We start from the raw sequence: 13,345 nt of genomic DNA, 5'->3' as shown, positions 1-13,345 counted from the left end.
CCCGGGCTCATCTTTCCGGAGCTGCCCATCTCCCCGCTGCCCGTGACGACGCGCGCCCAACGTTGGGCGAAGCAAAGAAGAAAAACTTGTCGGAGGGGTTTCTCCAGCCTCCACTAACCCGCCCTCTCCCGCGAACCCCAACCATCCTCCGGAGCCAGTCCTAAGTCTGGGAAAGTTCCTCCGGTGCTCAGCGCCCTCTTGGATCTGCATGGCACGGGTGCTGGCTGTGGAATTAGATCTGTTTTGAACCCAGTGGAGCGCGTCGCGAGCGCTCGGAAGTCACCGTCCTAGGGAGTCCGGGTGGCGCTGCTTGTGAGGACCCGGGAGTTTGCCGGCCCGGCTGCAAGTGACCTTTCCTCCCTGAGCTTGGTGGTCCTGTGTCGCCTGAGGGCTGCGAGGGTGGCAAGTTGAGGAGAGAGCCCCCAAGTCCGGAGAGGACTAGGCTGCCCCTCCTCTCGTCGCTGTTTTCTGCTACTGTGAGAGAAAGCCTATCGAAACTGACCCGGACCTTCGGATCCCATCCGAGACCCACCGCAGAGCTCGACCGCTAGCCCCATTCCCACGGAGAGCCCAGAGCCTAGGGCTGCAAGGAAAGACTCGCGGGGCAGGGGAGGGAGGTCGAGGCAGCAGCATGGCGAGGTTCCTGAGGGCCGACCTGGCGGCAGCAGGAGTTATGCTACTTTGTCACTTTTTAATCGACAGATTCCAGTTCGCCCAAGGGGAGCCTGGAAATCAAATCACTGGTAAGAAGCACTTTGCTCGATTCTTTTTGTGCAGATGAAGGTCTTTCCGATGTCCCAGTACCCCTATTCCCAGCCAACACCCACCAATTGCATTGCCCTTTGGAAACTTATCCTAGTTGTTTTTCCGGGAAATGCGTTTCCCCAAACGGGGAAGAGGGTTGACCAGAAGGTGTAGGAGGCCAGGACTTCCCTGAGGCTCTGGTGCTTACTCCACCTGGGCGCCAGGGGGTGGTCCTGTCTGCCCCAAGTAGCCCGAGGAAGCGCCAGTGTAAGAGCCAGCTGTGGTGGATACCTCGCCCTGGAGCTTGTTCAAGTCAGGTTGTCTCCCTTCTGGTTTCTCTTTCCTTGTAGCTTGGAGAAACTGAGCCTCTGCACCGCACCGACCGCGGAAGGGGAGATGGGGGATGTGATGACAGCCGGGGAAGGCAGGTTTCCCCCTGCCAATAGAAAATGCCTTGCTGCCTCTGATCCCTCCTTCTAGCTATCCCCACTCGCTACCTCGGTGTAGGGTTACGACGTGGGGTGCCTTAGGTGCGACAGGGTTCAGGGACAGAGAGGAGGTGGAAAAGATGGGGGCGGGCTTGTCTCTGAGGATTAGCCCTGGCCCCATTGTCCTCTGCCTCTCAGTTCCACCGACAGGCCCAAACGTGTCAGCGGTTCCTTAGCGTTCCTTTACACTGCCATGGGAGGAGTCAGGGCCTCCAATTCCTCACAATTGGCCACAACCCTTGCCCTGGTGGCCTTTCTGGCTAGGTGTATGGCAGGGAAAGGTGTTTCAGAGTGAATTGGGGCTGGCTAAGCTGCTTGTCTCCCCAGACTACTTGCCCAATGCGACTCTATAGCTTGTTCCCTATTTCTGCCCATTGGTAAAGAAACCAACAGGCAGTGAAACACCAGGTCAGGAATCTGTGAAGTCCTGTAGACTCCCAGAGCGGGTGAGAGCCAGGAACACTTGAACAGAAAAAGAAAAGAAAACCTCGTGGTTAGAGCTATCATTTTTGTTCTATTTTGCTTTGCATGTCTGTGTTTAATTTGAGAGAGTGGCAAACGGTTCCTAGGAAAGTGTGCATAGGTACCCAGCTGTCAACCTCGGATGAGTCATGAAAGAAGTCAGGGAGGGACACCTGGGGATTCCAGGTGAGGATAAGGATTTACAAAAACTCTGAATACAATTTTACCACCTTGAAACATATCAGATGGCCCAAGCAGTGTGTCTACTGCTTGTAAATTTCAAAAGAGAAAGTGAATACTTTTTCCCTCCTCCGGTTTGAGATTGGAAAGATGTGTGTATTGGGGAGCAGAGGAGGAGCCATGAGGACAAGATAAAAGCTGAGATTAAAATGAAGACTTCCTGGATTATTCTTGATCGCCTAGGATGGTCCTCATCAATGGACATAAGTTCTTAGCCATTTATAACATATCAGCGCACTGTACTTCCATTTATTTTCTTGGTGCATTTCAATAGTTGAAAAATTAATAATACTTTTGCTTCTTCAGAAAGCAGCACTTTAAAAGATGCAGTAGTCATCTTTATGAGCATATCTGGAATAAATATATGTAAAATAATTTTGCAAAATGGGTGTATGTGTGCCAAAATACATCCCGGGTTGTTTGTTTAAAAACTTCTTTGGCTCTGGGAGTAAATAATGCATTTACAGCAAAAACAAATAAAAGAAAGACTAACGCTTCTTTTTTTGTATTACTGAGGGCAGAAATTACTGACATCCATGTTAAATTTGCTTTTCTAAGGCTTCAACTGGAGAGTGAAATTCACTGCACTTTAAAACTGACCAGCTTATGGAAAGCTTTTGCTTTGGGGAGTATGAAATATCTACGTTTACAAGATAAATATGCCAGCATTTTTAAAGGAATTCACTGTTTCTGGTGGAACTCCTATTGTGCTCATAGGATTGGGGTGGAGGAATGAACTATTTTGTCAATTCTATAGAGATTTTTCTATAAGCTGAAATAACCAAACAATGTTCTAATGGGGTTTTATAAAATCACCTTGAAGTGATTTTAGCTTACTGAATAAAACAGGGAAAGGTGGTGTCACAGAAGAAAAACAATCTACTTTCCATTGTAAGGTGACTGATCTGAGAGTTAAATATCCAGACAATAATTCAGAAGTTAAAAGTTGGCATGCACCACTCAGGGTTTTTGTTACAGACATTTTGGCAAAGGAAAAACATCTGATTTCATAACAGGACTTGTATTGCACTTTTTAGTTCTCTAACACTGTGGTTGATTTTACTGCCACCAGAGGGCAGAGAAACCACTAATTTCTCTTATTCCTGTTTCTAATATTTCTGTGTTCTAGGTACATGTAGTTCATGTTTAATCTGTCATTTTCTTGTATGTTAGCTGTTCTTTCTCTGCTTGGGTATTTTTGTGTTTCATTTCCAGTGGATTCATCCAATTTAGCTGGTGATATTCCTGATTTGTATCATTTGTTGTAAGTTTTCCTGTCAACTTACTGGGGCTAGAGTTTCTGTTAGCATTGGTATTCAGATTATTGGCCAAACATGCTAATCTCCAGCAATTACTCATAACTCTCCATAAAATGTTTAACATACGAAATTGAGAAAGATTTCCATAGCTTGACTTTGCATAAGTTTGGACTGCCACAGAAGGGTGGTTTAGAGTAGGCTTTTCATTCATGGATATCTACATGGAGGCAAAGCTAGTATTCTATAACAAACATGGCTTTAGCCATTCTAGTCATACCATGTATTAAGAAACGGATGTTACCAAAGCCTATTTCGCATCCTTGAGAATGTGCTTGAATGAACTTAGAAATGCAAGATGTTACAAGTTTCTTCTCTGCAAGAATCAAACAGGCTCCTGTAGAAATGGAGCAAACACGTACATTTTTTTCTTTCTAAATGTTATCTCCGGTTACAGAAACACTCTCTTTAAAGATAAATGGATTGACCTACAGCTGTGATCTTGAGATTTAAAGATTTCAGTTTGTTTTCCACTTGTTCTGAAGACCATGACCTTAAGGCCTGAGCCACTGCCCCACCCTGTCACCTTCTGTACTCTTGAATTCTCAGCAAATGTTCCCTGAGTGAGTACCACATGTTCCACCATCTTGTCATCCCTCCTGTTCTTTTTTCACTATCCCATCTCCCTCCAAACACATTCTACTTTCTCTTGCTAGCTTGTTTCTAATAACACTTCCCTAGAAGCAAATGCACTGGCTTCTTGCTGCCTCTTTGGAAGCACTTGAAGGACTTTGCCTGTCTCTTGGTTATTTTGGTTTTTCTTTGTTTGTACTGCTGCATCTCCATCATATACCCCATTAGACCAGCCCACTAGTCCCTGCAGTCAGGGTTCATTGTCAAAATCTTAGGTTCTACTGCAGCATATAACATACAGGCATGCAATAAATACCTGCAGAACTGAATATAACAGCATAGAGCTGTAGTTCAAGACAGATTACTGATGTGAATACAGCCCTGCGAGATTTTAAGAATTCTTAAAATAAAATGCTTTCAATCAGAAAAGTGGAAATGGATATTAAAAGCTAGCTGCATGGAATAATAGTTTAAAAGCAGATTATATGATCTAGGTCTACCAAACTTCCTCAGTGCGCTGGCAGATTGCTACTTGCCTAAAGTCTTCTGCTTCTTTTTAACTATTTAAAAATTTTATCTTAGTCTGTGTGTCCTTTGAGACAGGTTTTTCTTTTTCTGTGTAGTCCTGGCTGTCCTGGAACTCACCCTGTAGAGCAGGTTGGACTCTAATTCAGAGCTCTACCTGTCTCTACCTCCTGAATGCTGGGATCAGCTTCCTTATGCCTTCTTATTTACTAGTAAAACTTTGAAGTTCATTCACTATTCTCCTGTATTGCTGGTTTCTGATTGCATATTCATTCATATTTTTAACTTTCTGTCTTTAAATACAGTCCATGTAGACATTGCTGTATATACACATGTACTCATATGCATAAACTATACAGACATGTATAAAAATATATTGTTGTATTCTTAGTGGTAATTAAAACTACCAGATAGCTTTGGTTATTTGGAAAATTGTTTTTGAACTGAGCTGTGCTAAGGTTTATAGATGGAGTTTCATGGTCCCACCACCCAGCTCCCAAATAGCAACACAGAGAATTCTTATTAATTTTGATAGCTCCAATGATACCCTAAGTGGTGTGGGAAGTCCTTCTGTACATGTGTTGCTTTTATTGGTTAATGAATAAAAAAACTGATTTTGGCTAATGGCTTAACAGAACATCGCCAGGCTGGAAAAGATGTAAAGAGAGAGTAGGCAGATTCAGGGAGAAGTAATGTAGCAGCTGTTGTCAGAGACAGACATCCTGGAACCTTGCCGGTAAGCCACAGCCACTTGGTGATATACAGGTTAATGGAAATTGGTTAATTTAAGATATAAGAGCTAGCTAGCAATATGCTTAAGCTATTGGTAAAATAGTATTGCAAATAATATAGTTCCTGAGCGATTATTTCATGGTCTGGATAGCCATGAATGAAAAAAGCGGCTTCTAACAACACTTAGGCTTGTTTCTAACCAGCTCTTATAACTTATTTTAACCAATTTCTATTATTTACTTTCTTCTGTGTGGCTTTATTGCCTTTATACTATACTGCCAATGTTGACCCCTCTCTGTCTGACTGGCAACTCTCTATGTCTTTGTCATCTTCTTCCTAGCATCCTCTTTGGCCTGAAGATCCTGCCTGGCTGCTGATCATCTTTTTATTAAACCAATCTGAGTGACAAATCTTCACAGTATATTCCACATTTCTCTCTTTTTGTCCAAATAAAAAGCAAAGGTTTTAACTATAATATGACAAAAATATAAATAAAAAAACAATTATCAGGAATAATTACATTTGCAATGTCCAGTCCATCTGCATTTGGCATATTTGGGGGAAATGCTCCATTTCTTATTCTGTCGTGATGAGTCCAAAGCTCTATACCAAATTTACCTTTTTATCATAACTAAGGAAAACTATAACTGTGACTGTCTAGCTTTCTATTCTATCAAAGACCTCAGAAGGATATACCATTACCTCAGTAAACAGGGAATGCAGAGCAAGCAACTTTCTTTTTTTTTCCAGTTTATTTATTTTTTATTAAAAATTGCTATCTCCTCCCCTCCTCCTCCCCCCTCCCACCCCTACCCTCCACCCACACCCCCACTCCCTCCCTCTTGAGGCCAAACAGCCATCAGGGCTCTCCACACTATGCCGAGTCCAAGGTCCTCCCAACTCCCCCCAGGTCCAGGAAGGTGAGGAACCAAACTGACAAGGCTCACACAGAGCCCATCCATGTCGTAGAGACCAAGCCCATCGCCATTGTCCTTGGCTCCTCGGTCAGCCTCCACCATCAGCCACCCTCAGAGAGTCCGATTTGGTCGCATGTTCCATCAGTCCCATTCCAAGTGGACTTGGTGGTCTCCCATTAGTTCTGTTCTGCCGTCTCAGTGGGTGAACGCATCCCTCATGGTTCTGACTTTCTTTCTCATGATCTCTCTCCATCCGCTCCTCATCAGAACTTTGGGAGCTCAGTCCGGTGCTCCAATGTGGGGCTCTGTCTCTATCTCCATCCATCGCCAGGTGAAGGTTAAGGCTCACAGTGAGCCCGTCCATGCTGTAGAGTTCACATTCATTGCCGTTGTCCTTGGTTTGTCAGTCCTCCTCCACCGTCAGCCACATTCAGAGAGCCCGGCTTGGTCCCCTGTTCCATCAGTTCCATTCCAACTGGACTTGGTGGTCTTCCGTTAGATCTGTCCCACCGTCTCAATGGGTAAACGCACTCCTCACGGTCCTGACCTCCTTGCTCATGATCTCCCTCCTTTTGCTCCTCATCGGGACCTTGGGAGCTCAGTCCGGTGCTCCTATGTGGGGCTCTGTCATTTTCTCCATCCAATGCCAGGTGAAGGTTCCATGGTGATATGCAAGATATTCATAAGTATGGCAATAGGATCTGGACATTTCTGGCACCCTCTCCTCAGCTGCCCAAGGACCTAGCTGGGGGCGTCTTCCTGGACACCTGGGAACCCCTCTAGAGTCAAGCCTCTGCCAACCCTAGAATGGCTCCCTTAACTAAGATATATAATTCCTTGTTCCCATATCCACCCTTCCTATATCCAAACCATCCTATTCCCCCAAGCTCTTCCCATCCTCCACTTCACACTTTTCTTGCCCCATCCCCCCTCCCCCCATCCCACCCCACCCCTATGTTTCCATTTTTTGTCTGGCAATCTTGTCTACTTCCAGTATCCAGGAGGATAACTATATGTTTTTCTTTGGGTTCACCTTCTTATATAGCTTCTCTAGGATTTTTACGAATTATAGGCTCGATGTCCTTTATTTATGGCTAGAACCCAATTATGAGTGAGTACATCCCATGTTCATCTTTTTGGGCCTGGGTTACCTCACTCAGGATGGTGTTTTCTATTTCCCTCCATTTGCATGCAAAATTCAAGATGTCATTGTTTTTTACCGCTGAGTAGTATTCTAGCATGTATATATTCCACACTTTCTTCAACCATTCTTCCACTGAAGGGCATCTAGGTTGTTTCCAGGTTCTGGCTATTACAAATAATGCTGCTATAAACATAGTTGAACAGATGCTTTTGTAATATGATTGGGCATCTCTTGGGTAAATTCCCAAGAGTGGGATTGCTGGGTCCTGGGGTAGGTGGATCCCAAATTTCCTGAGAAACCTCCACACTGCTTTCCAAAGCAGTTGCACAAGTTTGCATTCCCACCAGCAATGGATGAGTGTACCCCTTACTCCACATCCTCTCCAGCAAAGGCTATCATTGGTGTTTTTGATTTTAGCCATTCTGACAGGTGTAAGATGGTATCTTAACGTTGTTTTGATTTGCATTTCCCTGATTGCTAAGGAGGCTGAACATGCCCTTAAGTGTCTTTTGGCCATTCGAACTTCTTCTGTTGAGAATTCTCTGTTCAGTTCAGTGCCCCATTTTTTAATTGGGTTCATTAGCATTTTAAAGTCTAGTCTCTTGAGTTCCTCATATATTTTGGAGATCAGACCTTTGTCTGTTGTGGGGTTGGTGAAGATCTTTTCCCAGTCAGTAGGCTGCCTTTTTGTCTTAGTGACAGTGTCCTTTGCTTTACAGAAGCTGCTCAGCTTCAGGAGGTCCCATTTATTCAATGTTGCCCTTAATGTCTGTGCTGCTGGGGCTATACGTAGGAAGCGGTCTCCTGTGCCCAAATGTTGTAGAGTACTTCCCACTTTCTCCTCTAACAGGTTCAGTGTGTTCAGATTGATATTGAGGTCTTTAATCCATTTGGACTTGAGTTTTATGCATGGTGATAGACACGGATCTACTTTCATTCTTCTACAGGTTGACATCCAGTTATGCCAGCACCATTTGTTGAAGATGCTTTCTTTCTTCCATTGTGTGCTTTTAGCTCCTTTATCAAAAATCAGGTGTTCATAGGTTTGTGGGTTAAGATCTGGGTCTTCTATTCGATTCCATTGGTCGACTTCTCTATTTTTATGCCAATACCAAGCTGTTTTCAATACTGTAGCTCTGTAATAGAGTTTGAAGTCAGGGATGGTAATGCCTCCAGAAGTTCCTTTATTGTATAAGATTGTTTTGGCTATCCTGGGTTTCTTGTTCTTCCATATAAAGTTGATTATTGTCCTCTCAAGATCTGTGAAGAATTTTGATGGGATCTTTAAGGGGATTGCATTAAATCTATAGATTGCCTTTGGTAGTATTGCCATTTTTACTATGTTGATCCTCACAATCCAAGAGCAAGGGAGATCCTTCCATTTTCTGTTATCCTCTTCAATTTCTTTCTTCAAAGACTTAAAGTTCTTGTCAAATAGGTCTTTCACTTCCTTGGTTAGAGTTACCCCAAGATATTTTATGCTATTTGTGGCTATCGTGAAAGGTGAAGCTTCTCTGATTTCTTTCTCTGCTTCCTTATCCTTTGTATATAGGAGGGCGACTGATTTTTTGGAGTTGATCTTGTAACCTGCCACGATACTAAAGGAGTTTATCAGCTGTAGGAGTTCTTTGGTGGAGTTTTTCGGGTCGCTTATGTACACTATCATATCATCTGCAAATAATGAAAGTTTAACTTTTTCCTTTCCAATTCAAATCCCCTTGATCCCCTTGTTTTGTCTTATTGCTATTGCTAGAACTTCAAGTACTACATTGAAGAGATAAGGAGAGAGTGGACAGCCTTGTCGCGTTCCTGAATTTAGTGGGATGGCCTTGAGTTTCTCTCCATTTAATTTGATGTTAGCTGTCGGCTTGCTGTAAATAGCCTTTATTATATTTAGGAATGACCCCTGTATCCCTAATCTCTCCAAGACCTTTATCATAAAGGGGTGCTGAATTTAGTCAAATGCTTTTTCTGCATCTAATGAGATGATCATATGGTTTTTATCCTTCAGTTTATTTATATGATGGATTACATTGATAGATTTTCGTATGTTGAACCAGCCCTGCATCACTGGGATGAAGCCTACTTGATCATAGTGGATAATTTTTCTAATGTGTTCTTGGATTCTGTTTGCCAGTATTTTATTGAGAATTTTTGCATCGATGTTCATGAGTGAGATTGGCCTGTAATTCTCTTTCTTGGTTAAGTCTTTGTGTGGTTTAGGTATCAGGGTAATTGTAGCTTCATAAAAGGAATTTGGCAATGACTGTTCTGTTTCTATATTATGAAATACCTTAAGGAGTATAGGTATTAGGTCTTCTTGGAAGTTCTGGTAGAATTCTGCATTGAACCCATCAGGTCCTGGGCTCTTTTTGGTAGGGAGGTTTCTGATAACAGTTTCCAATTCTTCGCGACTAACAGGACTATTTAGAGCATTTACCTGGTCCTGGTTTAACTTTGGTACATGGTACTTATATAAAAAAGTGTCCATTTCTTTTACATTTTCCAATTTTGTGGCATACAGGCTTTTGTAGTAAGATCTAATGATTCTTTGGATTTCCTCTGTGTCTGTGGTTATGTCCCCTTTTTCATTTCTGATCTTATTAATTTGTGTGTTCTCTCTCTGCCGTTTGATTAGTTTGGCTAGGGGTTTGTCAATCTTGTTGATTTTCTCCAAGAACCAGCTTTTTGTTTCATTGATTCTTTGGATTGTTTTCTGTGTTTCTATTTTATTGATTTCTGCCCTCAGTTTGATAATTTCCAGTCTTCTACTCCTCCTAGGTGAGTCTGCTTCTTCCTTTTCTAAAGCTTTCAGGTGTGCTGTTAAGTTTCCAATGTGTGTTTTCTCCGTTTTTTTTTAAGTGGGCACTTTGTGCTATGAATTTTCCTCTTAGCACTGCTTTCATAGTGTCCCATAAGTTTGAGTATGTTGTGTCTTTATTTTCATTAAATTCAAGAAAGACTTTAATTTCTTTCTTTATTTCTTCCTTGACCCAGGTGTGGGTCAGTAGTTGACTGTTCAGTTTCCATGAGTTTGTAGGCTTTCTGGGGGTAGCATTGTTGTTGAATTCTAATTTTAATGCATGGTGATCCGATAAGATGCAGGTGGTTATTAACATGTTTTTGTAACTGTGGAAGTTTGCTTTGTTACCCAGTATGTGGTCAATTTTCGAAAAGGTTCCATGAGCCGCAGAGAAGAAGGTATATTCTTTCCTGTTTGGGTGGAACGTTCTATAGATGTCTGTTAAGTCCATTTGGTTCATTACCTCTATTAAGTCTCTTAATTCTCTGTTAGGTTTCTGTCGAATTGACCTGTCCATTGGTGAAAGAGGAGTGTTGAAGTCTCCCACTATCAGTCTGTTTGGTTTGATGGCTGTCTTGAGTTCTAGTAATATTTCTTTTACATAAGTGGGTGCTTTTGTATTAGGGGCATAGATATTCAGGATTGAGACTTCATTCTGATAGATTTTTCCTGTGATGAGTATAAAGTGTCCCTTTCCATCTCTTCTGATTGATTTTAGTTTGAAGTCAACTTTGTTAGAAATTAGTATGGCCACACCGGCTTGTTTCTTAGGTCCATTTGCTTGATAAACCTTTTCCCAACCCTTTACTCTGAGTAGATTTACTCTGTCTTTGTGGTTGAGGTGTGTTTCTTGTAAACAGCAGAATGTTGGATCCTGTTTTCGTATCCAATCTCTTAGCCTGTGCCTTTTTATAGATGAATTGAGTCCATTGATATTAAGTGATATTAATGACCAGTGGATGTTAACTCCGGTTGTCATTTTTTATTTGGTAGTAGAGATTGTATGTTTCCTTTCTTTGCGATGTGCTGGTGAAGGGTCGCTAGATGTCTGAGTTATTTTGGGCAATGCTGGACTCCTTTGTTTGTGAATTCCCTTCTATTACTTTCTGTAAGGCTGTATTTGTGGCTATGTATTGTTTAAATTTGTTTTTATCCTGGAATATTTTGTTTTCTCCATTTATAGTGAATGAAAGCTTGGCTGGGTATAGTAATCTGGGCTTGCATCCATGGTCTCTTAGTTTCTGCAAAACATCTATCCAGGACCTTCTGGCTTTCATGGTTTCCATAGAGAAGTCAGGTGTTAGTCTGATAGGTTTACCTTTATATGTTACTTGACCTTTTTCCTTTGCAGCTCTTAATATTCTTTCTTTATTCTGTATGTTTTGTGTTTTGATTATAATATGACGAGGGGATTTTTTTTTGATCCAGTCTATTTGGTGTTCTGTAAGCTTCTTGAACCTTAATAGGAATATCTTTTTTTAGGTTTGGGAAGTTTTCTTCTATAATTTTATTAAATATATTTTCTGAACCATTGAGCTGTATTTCTTCTCCTTCTTCTATGCCTATTATTCTTAGGTTTGGTCTTTTTATTGTGTCCTAGATTTCCTGAATGTTTTGTGATGAGGATTTGTTGGATTTGCTGTTTTCTTTGATCAGTGCATTTATTTTCTCTATGGTATCTTCAGAATCTGAGATTCTTTCTTCTATCTCTTGTATTCTGTTGGTTATGCTTGTTTCTGTAGTCTCTGTTCGTTTACATAGATTTTCCAAATCCAGTTGGCCCTCGGGTTGTGTTTTCTTCCTTGCCTCCATTTCAGTTTTCAAGTCTTGCACCGTTTCCATTATCTGTTTGATTGTTTTTTCTTGGTTTCCTAGGATATCGTTTACGGATTTACTCAATTCTTCAAACTTTTTGTTATTCTTCTCGTCCATTTCCTTAAGGGAGTTTTTCACCTCCTGTTTAAGGGACTCTATTACTTTCATAAAGTCAATTTTTTCTACTTCTTCTTGATTAGTGTGTTCAAGTCCTCCTGTTATAAGTTCGCTGGGTTCTGGTGCTTTCATGTTGTTTTTCAAATTGTTGGAGGAATTCTTGCATTGGCACCTGCCCATTTGTTACTCTGAATAATCCCCTTTGGGTCTTCTTTTAGAAGTTCAATTCACCCCAATGAATTAAATTCACTCACCCCAATGAATGATGGATCCTCTGGCAGACTGTCAGGTCTCCTTGCAGGCCAAACAGCTCACTGACAAAGGGCCTACCTTGCTGCAGGCAGTTTAATGAAGGAGGAGACCTCCCACTGGCCTGGGTGCACTCACTTCCAGGTCCCCAGAGCCCAAACAGGCTGAGCTGTGGGATTTTGTGGCCCCAAAGACGGGAGGATGAGGCGGGGGGGGGGGGGGGGGGGGGGAGGGGGTGAGGATTCTGGGTGCAAGCTGGGAAAGGGCAGGAAGAGAGAGGCAGTATCTGGGGAGAATAACCCCTGCAGGAAGAGCAGGAAGTGTGCCGGTGGTGGGGGGGGGGGGTTGTGGAATGTCGGTGGTCCCTCTCCGGGCAGCTGCTGCGGTTCGGGCACTCACTCCTCACTCACACCAAAGAATGATGCATCCTCTGGCAGACTGTCAGGTCCCCTTGCAGGCCAAGCAGCTCTCTGACAAAGGCCTACCTTGCCCCAGGCAGTCAAATGAAGGAGGGGACCTCCCACCGGCCTGGGTGCACTCAATTCCAGGTCCCCAGCACCCAAACAGGGTGAGCTGTGGGATTTTGTGGCCCCAAAGACGGGAGGATGAGGCGGGGGGGGGGGGGTGAGGATTCTGGGTGCAAGCTGGGAAAGGGCAGGAAGAGAGAGGCAGTATCTGGGGAGGATTCTGGGTGCAAGCTGGGAAAGGGCAGGAAGAGAGAGGCAGTATCTGGGGAGAATAACCCCTGCAGGAAGAGCAGGAAGTGTGCCGGTGGTGGGGGGGGGGTTGTGGAATGTCGGTGGTCCCTCTCCGGGCAGCTGCTGCGGTTCGGGCACTCACTCCTCACTCACACCAAAGAATGATGCATCCTCTGGCAGACTGTCAGGTCCCCTTGCAGGCCAAGCAGCTCTCTGACAAAGGCCTACCTTGCCCCAGGCAGTCAAATGAAGGAGGGGACCTCCCACCGGCCTGGGTGCACTCAATTCCAGGTCCCCAGCACCCAAACAGGGTGAGCTGTGGGATTTTGTGGCCCCAAAGATGGGAGGATGAGGCGGGGGGAGGGGGGAGGATTCTGGGTGCAAGCTGGGAAGGGACAGGAAGAGAGAGGCAGTATCTGGGGAGAATAACCCCTGCAGGAAGAGCAGGAAGTGTGCCGGTGGCGGGGGGGGGGGGGGGGGGGGGGGGGGTTGTGGAATGTCGTTGTTCCCTCTCCGGGCAGC

The 13,345-nt window shown here is 43.6% G+C and overlaps 1 protein-coding gene across 1 annotated transcript in view; it reads left to right on the top strand.

Moving 5' to 3' along the window:
• The first annotated feature begins 407 nt into the window (after window positions 1–407).
• The window catches only part of Plxdc2 (plexin domain containing 2), a 389,349-nt gene continuing 376,411 nt past the window's right edge, over window positions 408–13,345 (top strand). The window contains exon 1 of the mRNA XM_038334190.1: window positions 408–743. Within this exon, the coding sequence (XP_038190118.1) occupies window positions 632–743 (112 nt within the window). The 5' untranslated portion in view covers window positions 408–631. The remainder of the gene's footprint in view (window positions 744–13,345) is intronic.

This window comes from Arvicola amphibius, chromosome 6, assembly GCF_903992535.2.
Source record: "Arvicola amphibius chromosome 6, mArvAmp1.2, whole genome shotgun sequence".
Classification (NCBI taxonomy): domain Eukaryota; kingdom Metazoa; phylum Chordata; class Mammalia; order Rodentia; family Cricetidae; genus Arvicola; species Arvicola amphibius.
Note: the sequence above shows the minus strand (reverse complement) of the source record. Positions and strands in the feature narration are given on the sequence as shown.